This window comes from Schistocerca piceifrons, chromosome 6, assembly GCF_021461385.2.
Source record: "Schistocerca piceifrons isolate TAMUIC-IGC-003096 chromosome 6, iqSchPice1.1, whole genome shotgun sequence".
NCBI classification, from domain to species: Eukaryota; Metazoa; Arthropoda; class Insecta; order Orthoptera; family Acrididae; genus Schistocerca; species Schistocerca piceifrons.
The window spans coordinates 94,170,546-94,194,425 of record NC_060143.1 but is presented as its reverse complement, the minus strand read 5'-3'; the positions used below and the strand labels follow the sequence as shown (position 1 = coordinate 94,194,425).

General features: G+C 42.6%; 1 protein-coding gene across 2 annotated transcripts in view; it reads left to right on the top strand.

The window, feature by feature from the left end:
- Positions 1-23,555, top strand: part of LOC124803130 (etoposide-induced protein 2.4 homolog) — a 41,217-nt gene extending 17,662 nt beyond the window's left edge. For both annotated transcript variants that reach the window (XM_047264310.1, XM_047264309.1), the window contains exons 6-7: positions 1,695-1,769; positions 22,878-23,555. In XM_047264310.1, coding sequence (XP_047120266.1) covers positions 1,695-1,769; positions 22,878-22,980 — 178 coding nt within the window. In that variant the 3' untranslated portion in view covers positions 22,981-23,555. The remainder of the gene's footprint in view (positions 1-1,694; positions 1,770-22,877) is intronic.
- Positions 23,556-23,880: the final 325 nt, after the last annotated feature.

The following is a 23,880-nucleotide window of genomic DNA, read 5'->3' as shown; positions in this document are numbered from 1 at the left end:
CAGGGATTCTCTAGCATGCTAAAGGCTTTTCTGAGATATGCACAGAAAGACAACCCCACCTCCCTTATCCTCCTTTTATTCAGCTTGTCCATCAGAATAGTTAAATTAAAATTAAGTTTAAATTATTTTAGCTGGTTATCTTGAGTAGTTATAATTTTCAGTGGATTGCAGAGTCTCTGGCCATACAGCATTTTGTTACTTAAAGTAACTGGATGTGCATTTATATAGCTTTGTTTGCTCTGATTGTTGCAATGGAGAAGAAATCTTCAGTGGAGGATGGTTATTGCACATTAGCAACCACAATGAAGTTGAAAAGGGGGGGGGGGAGAGGAAATCACCTTTTTTTTGCATGAAGCACACAGTTGTTCCAATAAATGGTACCCTGTGTCTCCCTTCATAAACCATAGCCTGGGAATGAGTTACAACAAGAAGTGACTTTCAGCTCTTGTCCACTGTTGATGTACAGGGTGATTCAAAAAGAATACCACAACTTTAAGAATTTAAAACTCTGCAACGACAAAAGGCAGAGCTAAGCACTATCTGTCGGCGAATTAAGGGAGCTATAAAGTTTCATTTAGTTGTACATTTGTTCGCTTGAGGCGCTGTTGACTAGGCGTCAGCGTCAGTTGATGCTAAGATGGCGACCGCTCAACAGAAAGCTTTTTGTGTTATTGAGTACGGCAGAAGTGAATCGACGACAGTTGTTCAGCGTGCATTTTGAACGAAGTATGGTGTTAAACCTCCTGATAGGTGGTGTATTAAACGTTGGTATAAACAGTTTACAGAGAATGGGTGTTTGTGCAAAGGGAAAAGTTCTGGACGGCCGAGAACGAGTGATGAAAATGTAGCACGCATCCAGCAAGCATTTGTTCGCAGCCCAGGAAAATTGACTCACAGAGCTAGCAGAGAGCTGCAAATTCCACAATCAATTGTATGGAGAGTCCTACGAAAAAGGTTAGTTATGAAACCTGAACGTCAACTACCCGAGGCGATGGATCGGCCGCCAGGCAGCCCGTGACAGAGCACTTCATCACTGGCCTCCAAGAAGCCCTGATCTTACCTCCTGCGATTTTTTCTTATGGGGGTATGTTAAGGATATGGTGTTTCGGCCACCTCTCCCAGTCACCATTGATGATTTGAAACGAGAAATAACAGCAGCTATCCAAACTGTTACACCTGATATGCTACAGAGAGTGTGGAACGAGTTGGAGTACCGGGTTGATATTGCTCGTGTGTCTGGAGGGGGCCATATTGAACATCTCTGAACTTGTTTTTGAGTGAAAAAAAAACCTTTTTAAATACTCTTTGTAATGATGTATAACAGAAGGTTATATTATGTTTCTTTCATTAAATACACATTTTTAAAGTTGTGGTATTCTTTTTGAATCACCCTGTATTTCCATCATTTGTATGACCAATAGAAAATAATTATGCCTTCTTATTGTAAAATATCTCGCAGCTGAATACTGTTTGCTTAAAACTTACTTTATGGTGGTCTGATCATTTGTTGATAAGCATTGCCTGTTTATCTTCACTTTGGTACTTCAGATTCCAGGTAAGTGTCCCTAATTTAGTTATTCCACAGTTTTGTTTTGTGATTAGAGTACTTCAGTTTCAGCAGCTGTATATATTCTACAGTGTTTCCAAAGTACATAATAAGTGGCGGTTTTGTAATTTGAGTGCTTCTGTTTCAGCGGCTGTATATTTTCTATGGTATTTCCTATGTTCATAATAAGTGGCAATGAAGCAGTGCCAGTAACTGGAGTCTGGTAAGTTATAGTTAATGTTCTCATTTTTTATTGTAATAAGGTAGTAAAAAGGGCTCTGTAATAAGCCATACCTAAATTGTTGACTAAGTCAATCTCATTTTTTCACAATAATCTCCTAATAGTTGTGCATCATATTCTGAGATTTTACTGTTCTGAATGACCAGTCACTAAGAAAAATCAGCATTGTCTACTGTCATTTCTCCAACAAAATCAGTTACAGTCACAGACTGTTTCCATGTTCTGTGGTGAACATCTACTACTACAGCCACCCTCTGTACACAAGTGTGTTAGCGTGACCACGTACAATCATTTTCCTAGTGTCCTCTTTCAGTTAATGTAATGTTTAGTAAGAACTTTCCTTGTGAGAGGGGTCTTCTTACTAAAGTACATATTGAGTTGTTGCCTCTTATTAGATACTTCTAATATTATAATATGTAATGTGTAATCTGAGGTTTTCCCGGCGTACAGAAATCTTGAAAATTTCTCTGGTATTCAGCCGGGTAGAGGCGTCCAAAAGGCGCGATATTTCGGCAAGCCGTCTTCTTGCCATCTTCAGGCATTCTTGGTGTCTGATTGATCTCTGATGGATGCCAACTTTATATAATCTCCACCCCTTTCCCGCAGCCTCCGTCTGGGCGCTTCTGAGCGGTCCGCAGTCGGTGGTGGGGGAAGCACAGCACCCCGCGACAGCTCATGTGCCGCAGTCCTTCTGCGGCTACGGCCGCTTGCGGAACTCTGCCGTCGTGGTGACAATGCTTCTTCTTCTTCTTCTTCTTCTTCTTCTTCTCCAGGTGTCCTGACAGGAGTGGATTTCCATGTAGACTGTAGTTGTGTTTTAATTATACTCAAATCTGGATGCCAGACTTTGCTTAGCTGGAAACTGCTGCCTTTATTTATTAGTTCGTCATGCAGCTGGATCTCCACTGCCTCTTTGAGGAGACAATCCCAGAAGGTGTTAGATTGCTGTAACACCTTTATGCCACCGTAGTTCATGTCATGTCCATGTGAGATGCAGTGCTCTGCTATGGCGGACTTGGTGGGCTGTGCGTTGTCTTTGTGGCATTTATGTTCACTACATCACTCTTGTACCGTCCGGATGGTCTGGCCTATAAACATTTTCCCACACTGGCAAAGGATGCTGTAAACTCCTGGTTTCTTGAGTCCTAAGTCATCCGCGATTGATCCTAATAATGTTTTAGTTTTGGATGGGGGGCAAAACACGCACTTGACATTATATTTCCTGAGTATTCTGCCGTTCTTTGCCGATGTGTTCCCGACATATGGTATGATCGCTGTTGCAACCGGTTTGTCTTTGTCCTCGGAAGGCTGTGGCCTGGGCCTCTTCGGTCTTAAGGCGCGTTTTATCTGTCGGTTGTAACCGTTCATGCAGAACATGGCCTGCAAGTGCTGCAGTTCAGCTGCTTGGTTGTCACAGTCAGAGATTTCGCGTGCTCTGTTCATCAGTGTGCTTAGAACACCCTCTTGCTGTGAAGGAGCATGACAGCTGGAGGCATGCAGGTACAAATCCGTATGTGTCGACTTATGGTAGACGCTGTGTCCTAGTGTGCCATCTCGTCTTCACTTGACGAGCACATCCAGAAATGGAAGCTGGTTGTTTTCTTCTACCTCCATCGTGAACTTGAGGCATTTTGGCCTCCCTTGTCTTTCTACTAAGATGCCAAGAGGACTGAATCGTACCATCTTTTGCGAAGGTCACTCATCATATCAGAATCGCAGCCGCCAACTGGATCACTAGAAGAGCTAGGCTGGCCCTGGTCAGGGAGAGGATCGGGTACACTCGACGCAGACTCGACGAGACCTCTAGAGAACTCTTCTCACTCCACTTGCAGCTTGCCTCGACACTCTCCCCTGACTCATGGGAGTGGGTAGATGCAGTTAGTTGGTCTCAAGCCAACAGTGCTTGGCAATCGGCCACCTGCAGACAAACTGCCAAATACGAATGCCTTGCAGCCAAACCACCGCAAGAAGAACCACAGAGAACTGTCATTAACTGTACAGGGAAAGTAATTGATGATGCTACCTTATCCGTACTTAAAAAGGTGCTGCATTTCGCACCAACACCAACAACATTACCAACAGAACAATTCAGCAGCGCGGTGGAACAGGCTGCTCTCGCACTTCCACATGACGCTGCAGAGGAAATACGATGGGGAAACATTTTGTCTACTCACCAGGGCGGCTCCCCCGAAGCCAAACATCTTCAAGGAAGAGAGGAAAGCACTGAAGCGACTCCGAGAAGATGCCGAGACTGTCGTCCTCCCAGCAGATAAAGGGAATTTCATGGTCCTACTACTTTGTAATGTATACAGGCAAAAATTGTACAACCTATTAGAAGATAACACCTACCGGAGAATCGAAGACGATCCTACCAATAGAGTGAAAAGGAAGACTATTGAGCTTCTCCAGCACACCTTCGAAGATAATACGATGGTGAAGAAACTTGGTCCACGAGCAGCTGCACCTCCTAGACTTTACGGACTACCTAAAGTCCATAAGGATGGATTGCCTCTCTGCCCGATTGTAAGCAACATTGGAGCACCAACGTATGAATTAGCAAAACATCTGACGTCGATGCTCAGTCCGTTTGTGGACATATGTCAGCACCACATCAGAAACTCCGCACATTTCGTCCAGCAGCTCCAGAACTTCTGATTGGGCCAAGAAGACCTCATGGTGAGCGTTGACGTGGTATCCCTCTTTACTAGGGTACCTCTAAGAGACTCCCTAAGACTCATAGGAGAAAAATTTGGACCAACAAGTTTTCGAATTCGTACTTATGTCAACATACTTTCTGTTCAATGGGAACTACTACGAACAAACAGATGGAGTAGCGATGGGCTGTCCGGTATCACCAGTAGTGGCCAATATGTTTATGGAGGCATTTGAAGAAGCACTCGGGTTTGCAGCCTACAAGCTCTCTTGCTTTATTCGATATGTAGACGATACATTCGTAATCTGGCCGCACGGACGACAACGCCTCCAAGACTTTCTGCTGCATCTGAATTCGCTGCACCAAAATATAAAGTTTGTGATGGAGGTAGAAGAAAACAACCAGCTTCCATTTCTGGATGTGCTCGTCAAGAGAAGACCAGATGGCACACTAGGACACAGCGTCTACCGTAAGTCGACACATACAGATTTGTACCTGCATGCCTCCAGCTGTCATCCTCCTTCACAGCAAGAGGGTGTTCTAAGCACACTGGTGCACAGAGCATGCGAAATCTCGGACTGTGACAGCCTAGCAGCTGAATTGCAGCACTTGCAGGCCGTGTTCCGCATGAACGGTTGTTGTAACCGGCAGATAAAACGCAGAGGCGAAGACCACACCCTTCCGAGGACAAAGACAAACCGGTTGCGACAGCGCTCATGCCACATGTCGGGGTAGATAAAATGCATAGGCCAAGACCACAGCCTTCCGAGGACGAAGACAAACCGGTTGCGACAGCGCTCATGCCACATGTCGGGAACACATCGGCAGAATACTCAGGAAATATAATGTCAAGTGCGTGTTTCGCCCTCCATCCAAAACGAAAACATTATTAGGATCAGCCAAGGATGACTTAGGACTCCGGAAACCGGGAGTTAACAGCATCCCTTGCCAGTGTGGGGAAAATGTTTATAGGCCAGACCATCCGGATGGTACAGGAGAGATGTAGTGAACATAAACGCCACACAGACAACTCACAGCCCACCAAGTCCATCGTGGCAGAGCACTACATCTCACATGGACATGACATGAACTACGATGGCACAAAGGTGTTACAGCAATCAAACACCTTCTGGGATTGTCTCCTCAAAGAGGCAGTGAAGATCTGGCTGCATGATGAACTAATAAATAAAGACAGCAGTTTCCAGTTAAGCAAAGCCTGGCATCCAGCTTTGAGTGTGATTAAAACACAACGGCAGTCTACACGGAAATCCACTCCTGTCAGGACACCTGAAGAAGAAGAAGAAGAAGAAGAAGAAGAAGAAGAAGAAGAAGAAGAAGACGAAGAAGAAGAAGAAGAAGCATTGTCACCACGACGGCAGAGTTCCACAAGAGTTCCACAAGCGGCCATAGCCACAGAAGGACTGCGGCCAATGATCTGTCGCAGGGCGCCATGCTTCCCCTACCACCCAGCACTGCCCTTCCCCCTCCACCGGCCGCAGACCGCTCGGAAGCGCCCAGATGGAGGCTGCGGGAAAGGGGTGGAGATTATATAAAGTCAACATCCATCAGAGATCAATCAGACACCAAGAACGCCTGAAGATGGCAAGAAGTCGGCCTGCCGAAATATCGCGGCTTTTGGACGACTCTATCCGGCCGAATACCCGAGAAATTTTCAAGATAATATGTAATATTTTCCATTGTTTGATTTTGCCTGATGGCTTTTCTTCCCTCATAGCCCAGTGCAGTTTTCCTATTTTCTAGTGAATTTTCCATTGTTTAATATTACCGTGTAAGAGAAAGTGATTCACATTATATTCCAAGTATAAGTAACTGCAGCATCTGATTTTCTTCAAAAAATATTACTGGCCCTGAGTAGAACCTGCCAACATCTTGTTTAACTTAGAGAAATATATTTTCAAGGAGACAGTGAATAATCTTTCGACAACCGCTGTTGGGATTATTATTATTTTCATCATCATCACCACCACCACCACCACCACCACCACCACCTCCACCTCCACCTCATTCTCAAACGTCACATGGATCATTCTGTCAGGTAGCCAAAAATTTGACGTCAAAGTCTAAGTCCATAAATAAAACTGGTTTTGGAAACAGTTTTTCTTTTTAGTTTATTTCATATCAGTAGCTTCGAATACATAAGTACTGATATTTACTAGCACTGCTTTTAACCATGTGGAAGGATTGCCTGTTATTCAGTGTTGCATTGCATTCACATTTATAGCAGGGAAGCCCCTGTAAAATGAGAACTGGTCTGGAAGTCTGTCAGCCCAGCATAACATACCTACAGCATGTATGCTTCTAGTACTACCAAATCTGTGCAGTCATGAGTTTCAGAATGTGGCAAGAGTTTCACATGGGAGCTTGATGTCATTGTACGGTACCACTCAAGATAATAGGTTGTTGAAAGCAGCTACCTACACCTTTCTGTATTTTCCATACTTATGTGAGAACATAAATATAAAACAATTATTAATTTCATAATATCTTTTGATCTAAAGCTTTATAAATGTTGTTCATATATGTTTTAAATTATTTAGTACACTGTTTACTAAAGGAAGTTTTGAGTGACACGGCTGTAAATGAAGGTACTTGGATGTTCTGACTGCTTTTGCTATTAGTTTCATAACATTTGTATTGAAATTGACCCTGGAATCTCAAAGCTCAGTTGGACAAAAATGATTGCAATATTTTTGTTATACAGGTATGGCAGACCTCTCCCCCCTTCATCTGAGGCCAAACAAAATCACAGTTTTTAATATTTCGGACTATGAAAAATGGCTCTTTCATATGATCATAGTCTTAAATTCAGCAGCACTACTAGTAAAAAAACTGAACATCATTCTGGCTATTATGAATTAAAGAGTAAATATAAACTGTGATTTGCAGCACAAAGTTTCCTTAGAATTGATTAATGTTTTTGAAATAAGTTGGAAGTGGAACCTTGGAGAACACTTCATAGTACACTGCACAAGTCAGATACTACCTCATATTCTGTTGTAAGAAACTGTAAACCTGTTTCTTGCGGCTCACAGAAGTCTGAAAGAAAATGAATACTTTCTCTGATACAATAATGTTATTTATCAAAGAAAATGATCAATTTTTGATAATGTAATTGAACAGCTAAAAAACTTACTCACCAGATGACACTAGGAGAAAACATATTGATCCATTGTTATAGAAATGTGCAAGCTCTCGGAGCCAGTGGCTCCTCCTCCTGGCCAAAAGGAAAGGAGTGAGGATGAAGGAATAGGAGTGGTGAGGTTTAGGAAATGGTGTGAGTTATGGAAAAGTTGCCAGTCCTCTTTCTTCAGCCCTCTTCCTTTCAACCCTCCTGCCAAGAGGAGCAGTCACTGGCTCTGAAAGCTTGGACATTTTCATGAGTTTTGTGTGTTTTCTCCTGCCTCTGCTTGGTGATAAGATTTTTTTGTCCATACAATGACATAAAAAGGTTATTTAGTGATATACTATAACCCTCTTCATTAGATCACAGAATAAAAGCAACTGTTGCATTTGTTATTAAACAATATTCCATTATTTCATGCAAAAAGAAATTTATTGTCTTATCAACTTGACTTGTTTTTAAAACTGAAATGGAAAATTGAGCAATAAGTTTTGCTTGAAGAAATAGGCCAACCCTCTGTTAGACATGACCTTTTTGAAAACACCCAGTAGCAATGACTGAGGCCTATAATTATCAACATTCTTACTTAATTATTCTCTATTCTTGTTTGTGAAGTCCAAGCCATGCATGTTTAAGTCAATCTGGAAAATACATGGCTGAAAAAATTTGTAACTACAAATCAGCACTATACTACTTGGTCTCTGATCATAACTGTATGACGCGTTACATTTATCATTTAATTATAGTTTCTGTTTCCTTTCTGTTTGTTTCCAGTAGCCTCGCTTCCTGCTGTTGCCTGAAATAGCATTTTGTTGGAAATCTATGTGTAGGAGGTTCAGATTCAGTTTATACACAGTAGATCAGTTTGTTGGAGATTTGTGTGTCTCAGTAATAACATTGAAGCAATCCAGTTGAAAGCTTGTCTTTCAAATTTTTGGAGAGTGTCTTTGCCACAAGCAGTTACATCTATCCTATCATCAAACTTGACACTTTTTCCATGAATTCTCTCAACTTCATCATCCGTGAGCTCATGATATGGATTTATAAACCAATACAACAGTGGTTGGTATTGATGTTCCAGTTTTATTGCTCACTGAGTTAACTGGCAGTTGCTGATGCTATTATTACCCAGTAGTTTCCTGATCTAAAGTCACCTTTTGAGTTGAATAGCCCTTAAGTCTTCTTTCATACTTTCAGTGTGGCAGAACCACCAACCCCCGCTCCCTCCCCGATTTTTTCCTTTCACAGATACTTTAATTACGTTCCAAAACTCAAACTTCTAAAGTTCTATGATTTGATTTGTATATAAGTGACTTCAGTCCGGTTAAAATTAATTGATAGTAGATGCTTCACGTGTTGGAGCTGGTTTCCTCCAGGTGGAGTGCTCAACATCACACTTGAACCGTTTGCAGTTGCCAAACTGCCACATCGGTTGGGCAGTTCACTTCCAGTTCCTTGCCTGGCTTTCTTTCTTGATGTGTTTGAGTCCCAATCATGTGTCTGGCCGTTTTGTTCTGTATTTCATCACCACACACACACACACACACACACACTAACCGAATACTACTGGATCCTTCCACATGATTCAGCATCACATATTCCATTATTAAACAATGGAAATGCCAGGTAGGAATATCAACAACATAGGAAAAGACAAGTTGCTACTTACCGTAACTCTTCAATTTGCAGAAGCACACAATTAAGACACTTACCTGAAGCTTTTGGCCACAGCCTTCATCAGCAAAAGAGCACCACACACCATTCGTACACACAAGCAAGTGCACCTGATGCACACTTGACTGCCATCTCCGCATCTCGGGCCAGAATGCATTCTGACTTGAGATGCTATTTTCGGCGTTAATGTATGCATGATGTGTGCTTGCTTGTGTGTGTGAATGGTGTGTTATCTCTTCTGCTGACAAAGCCCGTGACTGAAAGCATTATGAAAGTGTTTTTTAATTGTGCCTGTCAGCAGCTTAACATATACAGTTATTATAATCATAGAGATAGGCCTGCATTAGAGAGCTTCACATGACATCGTGTGAAGCTAAATTATAGCATGCAGCAATTCAGCATTGCGACTGGGCTACCAGAGTCGTACACTGAGGGGAAAAAATCGTAACACTGGGGAGGATTTGTGTGGCATAAATGAAAGTTGCTAGAAATGTTTCTGTGTCTGGAAGATGATGTCTGTTCAAATTTCACGCCAGCGTAACAGCGACACTAGTAGTGCCACTATGAGGAGGCAAATCACATTTGCTTTAAGTATGTGCTGTAATGCTTGCGAGCATTAGTTACCTTGTTGATCGGACATCATGAGTTGATGTTAGTCAGGGATGCTTTTAAGGCAACAAAGACATCTTTATCAACATCTCACCTAGTTTGAAAGAGATTGTGTAATAGTGCTATGAAAGGCTGGATGTTCCTTCTGCAGTATTGCAGGGACTTGGCAGGAATGTAGCCACTGTAAACGTTTGTTGGCAGTGTTGGTAATGAGAAAGCACATTGGCAGGAAGACCAGGTTCTGGACAGCCAAGTGGCACTGCTGAGAGGGAAGACCATGTTTGGCTTATGGCTCTAGCATATCATACTACATCAGCAGCAGCAATTTGAGCACCTCAGTGAACTTTTACAAATCAGTTACTTCAAGCACATCTCCGGGTCAGAAGCCCTGTAGTGTGCGTTCCACTGACTCCAAACCACCCCCATTTGTGACTTCCGGGGTGTCAAAAGAGAGCTCATTGGAGGGCAGGGTAGAGGTCTGTTGTGTTTTCTGATGAAAGCTGGTTCTGCATCAGTGCCACTGATGGCCCTTTGTCGGTTAGCACAATGCCAGTTGAGGGCCTGTAACCAACCTGTCTGTGTGCTAAACACACTGGACCTACACCTGGAGTTATGGTCTGGGTGCGATTTTGTAAGACAACAGGAGCACTCTTGTGGTTATCCCGTGGACCCTGACTGCAGATGTGTATGTCAGTTTGGTTATTCAACCTGCTGAGCTGCCATTCATGAACAGCATTCCAGGAGGTGTTTTCCAACCGGATAATGCTCGCCCGCGTACCGCTGTTGTAACTCAACATACTCTGCCGACTTCAGACACGTTACCTTGGTCTTCTTGATCACCAGATCTGTCTCCAGTCAAGCAAATCATTGGAAGGGAACTCCAGCATCATCCACAAACAGCATTAACCATCCCTGTATTGACTGACCAAGTGCAACAGGCATGGACCTCCATCTCACAAACTGACATCTGGACCTGTACAACAATGCATGTATGTTTAGATTCTTGCATTCAGCAGTCTGGTGATCACACCAGTTATTAATGTACCAGCATTTCACATTTGCAATGGGTTATCTCACTCTTACATTAACCTGTGATCTTGCAATGTTAATCACATAAATATTTTATGTAGACAAATATATATCTGAAATTCTTATGTCTACATTAATTGTGTTTTGCTGTTTTTTTTTTTTTTTTCTTTTTTTTTTACCATCAGTATATATTAGGTTGGTGCATAAGTTCATAGCTTTTTCCACAAGCTTAATAAATGTAACAGTTGCACATAATAGACTTTAATTACTAGTAAATATTGGCCTTCACCGTTAACAACAGCCTGGCAATGCTGCGAGCTGCAGTAACTTTTCGATTCCATGACTGTAGAAATCACACGATTTTGAGGTGAAGGACTCATCAAGCCATGTGCGGAGCACATTTTGACGTAGAAAGAAAGTTCCTTGAATGTTGTTCATTAGTGAACAGTAAAGGTGAAAATTGGAGGGCACAAGATCAGGCATATAAGGTGAATGTGGAATGTCTTTACAACCCAATTCCTGTTTAGTGTTTCTTGTCGGACTAGCAGAATGTGGGCAGGCATCATTGTGGAGTAGCATCACTTAATTTAATCTTCCAGGTTATTGTTCTTGGATTGCGTGTGCAAGACATCTCCTCAACGTCAGCAGTGATGGTTATGTTGTGGGGGAGCAATTTGTAGTATTCCACACCGTTGCTGTCCCACCAGATGTATAACCTTTTCTTTTGTGGATGTGTGTAGATATTCATGTGGGAAGTTGTTGCTTTTTTTTGGGGGGGAGGGGGGGGGGGGGGGGCTCACCCGTTCCTTTCTTTTCCTTACATCAGCATAAAGATACAATTTCCCATCACCCGTGATGATAAAGGTACGAATGGTTGGTATCATTCACGAGCCAGTTGATGATGAGCAAGCAGAAATGCACATATGGCCACCCACTGAACTTTTTTACTATTTTGTCTTAGGGCTTGCAGTACCCACAAACCCAATTTGTGAACCTTCCATCATGTGCAAATGTCGCACAATATTGGAGTGATTACAGTTCATCACATTTGCCAGTTCTGAAGTATACTGTTGTCAGTGTTGCCATAGTTCTGGAAATCAGGGAATTTCAAACTTGTCAGGGAAATCAGCTGACAAAGGCTAAGGCCAAAAATTTAGTTGTGAGAGTGTGATTGTCTTTTCTATGTGCCCGTCTGCAGCTCAGTGATAATCTTTATGGTGAGAGTATTCACGCAAGTTATGGATTGATCACTGTGGTCTCATTTCGCCAACTTGGTGTCTGAGACATGTGTAGTTAGCTGGCCACACTGATAGACTTCCATGACGGGCCAAAACCGCAGGCCATTTATGTACATATCTCCAACGGATTGAACCTGCCAATCCGAAGCCCATCATTTCCCACTAATGTGCAGGCCCTGCCCATCGGATCTAGTTTCACCGATCTGCCTGCAGGTCGAGTCCGTTTGTGTGTGGTATAATGCAGCAGATTTTCGTGGTTTATCCATGGACTTAGGACTGCAGTGCTCCTCAGCAGGCCAGAGGCCATGGGCAACAGATATCAGCAGGAATTGCGACTGTCTCATTGCAAGGACAATGTACAGTGCAGCATTTTATAGCCATTTTATTTATTCTAATACATTTTGGCACTTTGAAAGTAGTTAATATATTAGAAAGTATGGTGGATAAGAGGAGGAAAAAGTGGCAGTCACTGGCAGTTTGTACACTGTGTACTCACATATATTGTGAAAGAAAAACCACAAAATACCAGTGAAATTAGTCATAACACAGTGGGCAATAACCGACCATAACAAACATAGTAGAACCAACGTTTTATTGGCAGTCGCCTATAGTGTTGGTTTACACAACTCATCACTGCCTAATACACTTCTTTCAAGAGGTCTACTTCTTTCTGAAATCAGTGAAGATATTTCAAATCTGTCTTGTGATTCCAATGAAATACATATTTTTGTCATCACATGTGTTTAGTTTTATCGAAATAAAATAACATCTATGGTCTTAATGAAACATATATAACATTTTACTTGCTTTCTCCATCTAAACACAGTTCATTGCAAAAGATGTTGATGTTAGTACTTTAGATTTTTGCTCACATGTTTAGAAATACAGAAGTCCTTACATTTTTTTGCCAACTTATGTCTTTACTTACCCTTGAGATCTCAAAATATGTCCCACCAGGGGGCCAACAGCTCTTTGGTGAGTACATGTGTGGTGCGCATGGGTCCCTGAGCTATTGCAGCCTTATCCTTTTCTGCGCTGCTTTCCCTTCTCCTTCCCTGGCCTTCTTCCTTTCCCTTTGCCCCTTCCATTCCTTCTCTTGGCGTTCTTTTTTGTGTCGTTGTGTCGGCCTGGCTATCCTCATGACTTTGCTTCATGTTGCGGTTCTGGTTGGTTGGGTTTCCTCCTCCTTTTTGGCTTTTCTTTTTTGCTCGTGACTTGCTTCGTGACTTGCCTGCATTGGTCACGCTGTGATGATCTTTGTGAGAGTGACCACGTTCCAGAGATTCTGTTATTCCCCTGCCGCTGCCAGGCAGACAGGCCGCCTCCTTGAGCATTCTGCAGGGCCAACTGGCCTTTATATACATCTGCTCTGTGCACTTTGATACCCGTCTCTAGAACTGCATTGACGCTGTCATGCAGGGTATTTCTGCCACCATTCTTCATGCTGCTGGCACTGCTGTCCCCCTATCCACAGGTCCCCCTTCTCGTCAACCAGTACCGTGGTGGACCAAGGACATAGCAGTCACTGTCCAGGAGCGCTGACGGGCACTGCAACAATTTAAACGACACCATTCACAGACTGACCTCCTCGCTTTTAAGCATCTTCGTGCTGAGTCACATTACCTTATTAAGCAGAGTATAAAGGAATGCTGGGGTGGTATGTTTCCTCCCTGGGGACATATGGCTCTTCATTGCAGATTTGGTTCAAGCTCTGTAGTCTTCTGGGCCACCAGTGACAGTCAACTGTCCAGGGGCTTATCCTCCAAGGTGCTCTGTCTACTGATCCATTGGTCCTTGCAGAACATCTCGCGACACACTTTCCAACAACATTGACGTCCTTTTCCTGTCCTGCCACCTTTCTCCGGCAGAAACAGAGTTGAACAGACCCACCTCCTGTTTCAACCCTCACCAGGCTGAACCCTATAATGGACCCTTCACTGAATGGGAATTTTTGCAGGCTCTTACCTCTTCACGTGACACGGCCCCAGGCCCAGATTCCATCCACAACCAGATGATGCAGCACTTGGACCTTACACTGAGGCAGTATTACTCAGTCTTCAACTACATTTGGCTCATGGGTGTCCACCCCTCACAGTGGCAAGACAGTGTAGTTATCCCCATCCTTAAGCCTGGGAAGAACCCACATCTCTCAACAGCTACTGCCCAATTAGCCTGACAAACGTACTTTGTAAATTGCTTGAGTGGATGGCTAGCTTCCAATTATGTTGTGTACTTGACTCTCAGGGCCTTTTGTTCCCGTATCGGTGTGGCTTCCGGGAAGGACGATATCGAACTGACCATTTACTCAGATTCAAGACTGCAATCCGACTGGCTGTTACTAACTGTTGGCACCTTGTCAGGTCTTCTTTGACCTACGGAAGGAGTACCACATGGCTTGGCACCATCGCATTTTAGTTGTCCTCTATGATTGGGGCCTTCGCGGCCCCCTTCCAATTTTTTTTTTTTTTTTTTTTTTTTTTTTTTTTTTCCACTGGCTCTTCCTGGTCCCAGTGGCACTTCACTCAGCAGTCCTTGGATTCAGGGGAATGGTATCTCAAGGGTTCTGTATTAAGTGTCACACTCTTCCTCATAGCCATCAGTGGGCTTGTAATCTCTGTTGGTCCTCAGGTTCCCCAGCATTGTATGTTGATGATTTTTGCATCTGGTGCAGCTCCCACTCGATAGCATCTGCTGAGTGCCAGCTCTAAGGGGCCACCCGACGGACCTCTGAGTGGACTGTCTCCCATGGCTTCCAGTTTTCTCCCTCCAAAATGTGGGTTATGCATTTTTGTCATCAGTTCATAGTACACCCTGATCCAGAACTTTATTTAGGCGACCACCTCCTAGGTGTTAATGCACAATCCCGTTTCTTGGGCCTTTTTCTTTATGAAACTAGCAATACCCGTTGAACGTCGTTCCTCCTCTGAAAATCTTTATATGTTATAGCTGACCAGGCAAATGTTGTTTTGCCATATAAATTATCTCTAGTCTATAAGAATAATGTATATGTGTAACACAACAGCCATTGTTGGCGGGAGCTTGTGACACAAACAATGGTAATGGCCGAAAACTGTGTAGGGAATGATAAAAGGCTTAGGGGTAAGTCCGGCAGTATTGGCCACTATTAGTTCTAGCGTTTCTATAGTAGATCGCACAGATTTAACAATTGCAGGCGATACATGGCTCGTCCATGAGCATACAAACACAGCGGCAATTTCGTGTCGAAACGTGTTCGCCAGCATTATGAATAATGCCAAGCGCACACGCATCGATTTTTATTGTATGTAAAAATATTGTACAATTAAATTCTTTCAGAGGAAGAAAGGAGAGCATAGGAACTTCTTTTTTCCACTAAAAGAATCTGATCATATGATATATTTCCACTCACTCACTCACTGGTCATACCGGACTCGAGTGTCTATTACCGCAGCAACGTATTTTTCGCGATCTGTCCCTGTCTTGGGCTATTTCCTTCCATTCACCTTCAATACCTAGGCTCCTCACATCAGCCTTCACATTGTCCTCCCATCTACGCCTCGGTCTCCCCACAGGACGTTTTTCCTCTAAGTGCCCTAGCAGTACTCTGTGCGCTGCCCTGCCCTCATCCATTTGAGCTACGTGACCCACCCATCGCAGCCTACGTGATGTAATAATACTGATTATGTCAGGGCTTAAATATATTGAATATATTTCCATACGATAAAAATCGATGTGTGTGCACTAGGCCGAAATGTTAGTTTGGCGAATGACGCGTGCTACCTAATTTAACTTCTCGGTCTAGTTCCATTGATTCAGAGAGGGGATATTCGAGTCGTTGCTTTTGGTTCGTTTTCTTCAATTACCTATCTATCGACTAGTGAAAGACCTGGCGCGGATAACTGATCAAGTGATATTTGATCAGTTATTGACTGGGGTTGAAAATTATTAAATTTCTAAAATTGCTATTAAAAAATTGGGGTTGGTGGTAGAAGGGTGAAAATTTAGCGTTGCATGTATTTTGTAATGTCACATCATAAAAAAATAAAAATAAAAAGTTCTGTCCAAAAAATTAGAAAAAAATTTTGGGGTGGGCCGTGCCTTATCACTTAGGGGTATGAAAAGTAGATTACGACCAATTCTCAGACCTACCGAATATACATGTAAAATTTCATCAGAATCGATCAAGTCGTTTTGGAGGAGTATGGCAACTAACACTGTGACCTGAGAATTTTATATATAAGGAAGTTGACGTGGCTGCCCCATATTCGCTGCCTGAAGACTACATGCATGTGGAAGCTTAATGCTCTCCACCTCCTGGCCCACACATCTTGGGGTGCAGACCATGCTACCCTTCTCCATCTTTACAGTGATCTGGTCTTGTCCGGACTAGGTTATGGAAGTCAGGTTTACGGCTCAGCTGCTCCTTCCACTCTGAAAATACTTGATCCTGTTCACCATTCTGGGGTGCGTCTGGCTGTTGGTGCCTTTTGCACTAGTCCCGCTTACAGTCTTCTGACAGAAGCGAGGATTCCCCCGCCACAAACAGGATGAAACCAACTCGTGGTTTCTTACATAATCGCCATTCGCAGATTCCCTGACCATTCCGTATACCCTGTCCTCTTTGCAAGCGAGGGATGTCTCTCTCCTGATCGCTGCCTATGGGTGGGATTGCCGGTTGGAATGCGTCTCACTTCCCTATGTCAGGATATCCATCTCCATTCACTGAAATGTGCCCCGTGTATTTCCTCTCACAACCCACCTTGGGTGGTGCCTAGACCACAGATTTGGACCGATCTATTCCAGAGTCCTAAGGTATCTGTCACCCCTTTGGTCTTCCGGCATCTTGTGCATTCCATCCTTGCAGAGTTCCAGGTTGCTACCATCTTCTACACTGATGGTTCTAAGACGATAGATATATCTGGATACACTTGCACGCCTACTACTGGCTTAGAACACCATTTATTGCCGGAATCATGTAGTGTGTTCACAGCAGAGATGCTAGCCGTTACCAGGGCACCCATTTTGTTACTCAGGCCTCCCTCCAGTGTTTTAATATGTAACAACTCATTGAGCATCTTGCTACTCTTGTCATCCTTTGATCTCTGCTGTTCATGACCTTCTCCCTTCTTTGGCCGTGCCGCCTGCTTAGTTGTCTTTCTCTGAGTCCCAAGTCATGTGCATATCCCAGGGAATGAACGGGCTGACTGTTTGGCTAGATAAGCTGATACTCACGCTCCATTCCCTTTCGTGACTCCAGCTGAAGATAAGCAGATCTACACTCATGCTCATAAATTAAGGATAGTTGCAGAATGTGGTGCTACACAATGTGGCACTACACAAAACTGGCGCTAATAGCATAGGCACATAGGGAACAGACACGACAGAATCTATAAGTCCGCGGTATCGGTGATAAGTTGAGAAAACCGTCCCGAAACACATGTATTACACAACACCACTTTTCCTGCGCATGCACGTACCGCGACATCAGTATGGGATATGATCTCCGTGCACATGTACGCAGGCCACACAACACGTTGGCATACTCTGGATCAGGTGGTCGAGCAGCTGCTGGGATATAGCCTCCCATTCTTTCACCAGTGTCTGTCGGAGCTCCTTAAGTGTCGTAGGGGTTTGAAGACATGGAGCGATACATCGACTGAGAGCATCCCAGACGTGCTCGATTGGTATGTCTGGAGAACAGGAAGGCCACTCCTTTCACCTGAGATCTTCTGTTTCAAGGTACTCCTCCTTGATGGCAGCTCGGTGGGGCCGTGTGTTGTTATCCATCAGGAGGAAGGTGGGACCCACTGCACCCCTGAAAAGGCAGACATATTGGTGCAAAATGACTCTCTGATACAACTGACCTGTGACAGTTCCTCTGTCAAAGACATGGTGTATGTGCACCAATCATAATCCCACCCCACACCATCAAACCACGACCTCCATATGGGTCCCTTTCAAGTACTTAATGGGTTGGTATCTGGTTCCTGGTTCACACCAGATGAAAACCCAGCGAGAATCGCTGTTCAGACTATACCTGAACTCGTCCGCGTGAACATAACCTGGGACCACTGTTCCAATGACCATGTACTGTGTTCTTGACACCAGGTTTTCCGGGCTCTCCTGTGACCAGTGGTCAGTGGAATGCACCTTGCATGTGTCCGGGCGAATGAACCATGTCTGTTTAGTCATATATAGACTGTGCGTCTGGAGACAACTGTTCCAGTGGCTGCGGAAAGGTCCCGAGCAAGGATACCTGCAGTACTCTGTGGCCGTCTGCGGGCACTGATGGTGAGATATCGGTCTTCATGTGGTGTTGTACACTGTGGATGTCCTGTACTGTAGCACCTGGACATGTTTCCTGTCTGCTGGAATCACTTTGTGGCACATGGAGGGCCCGTGCTACGACCTGCTGTGTTTGACCAGCCTCCTGTCGCCCTAGTATTCTACCCCTCATAACATCATCAATATGTGTTCTTTGAGCCATTTTCAATACACAGTCACCATTAGCACATATGTAAATGTCTACACACTTACTCGTTGCACTGTACTCTGACATGCATCAACAGACCTCTGCATATGTGGACTGCTGCCAGCGCCACCATGCGACGACCGCAGGTCAAACACACCGCGTGGTCATACCCTGAGGTGATTTAAACCCACAAAGTGCCCACCAGTGCATTGTTTCACCATGTATCCTTAATTTATGAGCATTAGTGTATGTCAAATCTCTCTTTGCCTGAAAGTGGAATGACGTCTGGTGCACCATTGCTCTCACTAGTAAACTCCGCACAATCAAGGAGAGTGCTGTGCTTTGGTGCTCTTACTTCACTCCTCTCGAAAGGAGTCGACTTCTGTGCTTGGTGCTCCGCCTTCCGCTCCCCATAGCAGAGTCCACTGCTTTATGCCGTCTACACATTGGTCATACCAGGCTCACCCATTGTGTGGAGCCAGACTGACGATATCCCACATATTGGTAGATTATCCCCTTCGTGCTAAGTATAGTCTTCCTTAATTTTAATATTAGTAGACAATTCATGGGTGATTGAACTGGTCCTCAGTTTCCTCTGTGAAAGTGGTTATTTCCAGATATAATATTTTGCTTTATTCCTTGAGCAGATGCAGGGTGATTGTGGTTGGGGCCTCTCTTCACGTTTTCTCAGTCTGGGACACCATGACCACTCCCCCATGGAAAGATCACTGTTTTTTCCAGCTTTTAGACTTGGTATAACCTTTTATGCCTTTTGCTGTGTGTGTTTGACATCCCTGACTGGATCTATCACTTTTAGCTGACCCTCTTTCTTCTGTGAGTAACTTAGGAATTGCAGGTCTGATGATCTCGCCATTTGGCCCCATAAACCCTCTCAATTAATCAATCAATAAGTCTCAAAATTTGTCAGGGAAAAATGCTAAAATATGTCTGGAAATCAGGGAATTTCACTTGGGGAAACTTGTGGCAACCCTGGTTGTGGATCATTGTGGATTAATGCACTTAAGTAGCCTTCATCAAACCCCAAAGATCTTGCTGAATATGAAGGATCACTAATGTCAAAATTATCCTCCTTAAAATGAGAGAACCATTTTCTTGCTGTGCTCAGGCCAGTTACTTTGCCCCCATACACAGTGCAAATATTTCTGGTGCCTCTGCTGCTCTCACCCCTCTGCTGAACTTAAAACAAGAAGAATATGTCAGAAATGTTCAGATTTCTTCACTTCCCACTTCATTTTCTACCATCCACAGCTCCACTCACTATCTCCAAATGATAATATGCAAACTCAAATGGCAACAGCGAACTATAGATAAAAAATGGCAGTTTATAAATAAACCCTTACAACCTGAATACCAATATGCAAAACACAAATGCTATGAACTTGTGCACCAATGTAATATATAACATCATCTCACAATTTAGTGGCATGGCACAGTGATTAATGTGTAAACCCAACATTATAAAAGTCGTAGGTTTCTCTCTCATCAAAAACATGGAATTTTTTTATTTCTATAAGCAAAGACTGTGATTATTTTTGTTCAGCTACGTTGGTAATGCTCATGTAGCCAGTATGAGGATAGTTAAAGGTAACCAAGGATAGTGAGAAATTACAGTTTGCTTTTAATGCTGAAACTGAAATTTTTTTGTCTTTAGTTTGTTTGTAGAGGTTAGTTTCAATCGCCATGAAGAAAGTGATTGTGATTTTAGTTGTGGCACAGATTGTTGGCCGCTGTTTCTACGTTCCTTGTGGTGGCTGCTTCCAGCATTGCTCTGTGTTTCACATTAAGAGCATTTGCATGGTTGCCGTAAGTTCTGGAAATCAGGGAATATCGGGGAATTTCAAACATGTCAGGCAAATATCAGAGGAAAAAAAAAACTGGAAAATCTTGTTTTTGTCTCAGGAGATGAAATGGTTTGTTTACTGAGGTGTCATGCATTGTCGCTGACTGCACAGTTGAGTACATGCGCCGCTTCCCTACTCCCTCATTACTACTGCATTTCTAATTCCTGCCATCTCTCTCAGGCTGCACTCCTACCATTCCCTTCTGCTTGCAGTCAGCACTGCCACCAATTCTTGTCGCTAATCTAGCAGCTGCCGACAAGAGGCAGGGAGGCTTGAGGAGTAGTTTGTTTGGATCCGATTCTCAGAGACTGCAGTTGCGGTGGCTGGAGATGGCGGTCATGTGTGCATGAGTTGTGTCTGAGTGAATGTGTGTGTGCTCTCACTTTCTAACAAAGGTTGTAACCAAAAATTTAGCTCTGAAAGTGTGATTATCTTTTCTACGTGCCTATGTGTGGCTCAGCGATCATCTTTACTGTGAGTTGCTACCTATCCTCATTATTATTGATTCTCAGAGTATTTTAACTAGTTATCTGTTGCATAGATAGACCAACGTGGTCTCATTTCATCAACATGGTGTCTGTAGCTTGTGAATAGCTAGCCACACAAGTGGATTTCCATGACGGGCCAAACCCTCAGGCCATTTCTGCAGGTATCTCTAACAGATCAGGCCTTCCGATTTGAACCCGATTGTTTCCCTATAATGTGCAAGCCCTACCTGTCAGATCTAGTCTCACCAATCTACCCGAATGGCGTTCTGTTTGTGTATGGCATAATGCAGCTGATTTTCATGCTTTATCCGTGGACCCAGGACTGTGGTGCTCCTCGGCAGGCCTGAGGCCGTGGGCTGTGGATTTCAGGAATTGCAAATGTCTCACCACAAGTATATTGTACATTGCGGCATTTTACAGACATTTATTCTAGTACATTTTGGCACTTCGAAAGTAGTTTGTATATTAGAAAGTATGGATGATAAGAAGAAGAAAATTGTGGCAGTTGTTGGCAATTTGTACTCTATGCACTCACATATTTCTTGAATGAAAAACCAGACGATACCTCTAAAATAATAGATATAACACAGTGAGTAATATCTGACAATAACGAATATAGTAGAACCAACATTTTATTGGTGGACACATATAGTTTTGGCTTACACAACTCTACCGTGCCGTATACACTTCTTTCAAGTGGCCTACATTTTTCTCAGGTTATGTCTGAAATCAGTGAAAGTATTTTAAATCTGTCTTGTGGCTCCAACGAAATGCATATTTTTGTTACCAAATGTGTTTCGTTTTATTGAAATAAAATAACATCAGTTGTCTTAATGAAACACATATACCATTTCGCTTGCTTTCTCCATCTAGAAACAGCTAATTACAAAAGATGTGGATATTAGTACTTAAGATTTTTGCCCACATGTTTAGAAATATGGAAGTCCTTAAATTTTTTTGTCTACTTGTACCTTTGCTTACCCTTGATATCTCAAAATTTGTCAGGAGAAAATTCTAATCAGGGAAATGTGAGGGAAATTCACTTGGGGAAACTTGTGGCAACCCTGATTTGTGAAGTGATTCACTGTGTTTGTGTGTTGCCTATAACCTAGCAATAGCCGGCAGCTGATGAGGCAACATTATAATGGCAAGTGACAGATATCAACTGTCAGGTAATCCTAACCGAATTATACTTATCTATGGACTTTTGTGCAAAGGAAGAACTCATTAAAAGATTGGTTGTTCTTTGAATACACCTCTGTGTCTTAAATGCAGTGCATTCTGCATCATCTTGCTATTTATCGTTGCTAACCACCACACTCCACTTCCAAAAGATCCCCATGCACTGACTGAGATATGAGCTAAGAACTAGAATTAGTGGTTAAAGACATGAAAACACCAGCAACAATTAATGGACTACACATTCACATTTGTGGTCTCTCAGTCTTTCAGAATAAATGTGAAAGCTAATTAAGCATTAATACTGAGGATAAAAATGGTGGCACAAACATCTTCTGAACACTTTTTCATTTGACACAATCACTAAACATAAACCGGTATTGGCTTGCTCTGGCCCTCATTTGATGCTGGCTAGAGAAGGCTGATACCAGTTGATGTTTTGAAGAGTTTTCTGAATGAATAAATTGTTCACACTAATTCCATTTAACACATTCACTGTTTCATTGGACATAAATGTCAGTAGTTGCAACTGAACTGTCTCACTGTACTTGTCAGATGGTGCATACTAGCGAAAAAAGTTGATACTTTACATGATAGTTTTGCCACAATCCTTTAGAAAAGATCTAATAAGCATTTGACTATATTTCTAGCTAATGAAGTTTTCAGAATGATAAACACATTGAGAAAATTGTCTTTTTTATATGATTATTGTATAACATGACTTTTTTTACAAAAAATAAAATCCATTGTATGCTTTCGTTTCAGTGATTATCCTCTGCAGCTTTTCTCGCCTGTTATAGCAATATCGAATGCACTATTCAACCGAACTATTGGGACAAAACACACTCCATCACAAGCACAGAGATGATCACTGGCTTCAAGTGTTCCATCTAATATACATGTACCAGAAAATGTACTGAACTGTGTAATTAACTCAATTTTAAAAGACAGGCGTTTTAAAATTCCTTTTAGTGCTACTTCAAATTATTTTGAAAACATATCACAGTTGCTTGAAAAAGAGAGAACTTTCCGGTTTTGGGCTTTATTCGTAGCGAGCCCATTCGGAAGCAGATCAGTTTTGCATAATTTACATGTTTTGCTTTATAATTTCATTGATGCAGAGTTATGGTATTGTAAGTAGTACAATAACAGTGTGGAGAAGGAACTAGTTTTTCCTCTTCTTTTCCTAAGAAGTGTCTAAGTGATGTACAATCTGTGATTTTTTCCAAGTAGGTCAGCACAGAGAGAGAGAGAAAGAAAGAGAGTGTTTAAGTTGTGAAATTCTAGTCATAAGACTTCTCCTTTTTACTCTTGTGTTGGTGTATACTCTGATGCACTGCTCACAGATGTGCAGTGATTTTGTGCCTCATTGACAAATTTTTTGCATATTGTTTAGCTATACTTTTATACTGATATTGATATGGATATAAAATATATACAAAATATAACAATGATTTTTTCTTTGTTTTAGTATTAATGTATTCCCTGCAGTTGACAAACAGCCACATTGTAGTTCTAACTGTGAAATGAGCAGCTACACAAAATATGTCCTTATCGAGGTTTCATAGACTGTATGTAATTGACGTATCAAAGAAACACATGAGAATATGAACAAACCATCAATATTACTAAATGACTGACTGAGTTTGTGGCATTCAGTTCCAGTTGCAAGTTGCCTATCTAATAGCCCAGGGGAAATAAAATTTAATTTTCATTATTTCATATAAGTACTGAGCAAATTAAATGTACTGTCATAACCTGCTCATTA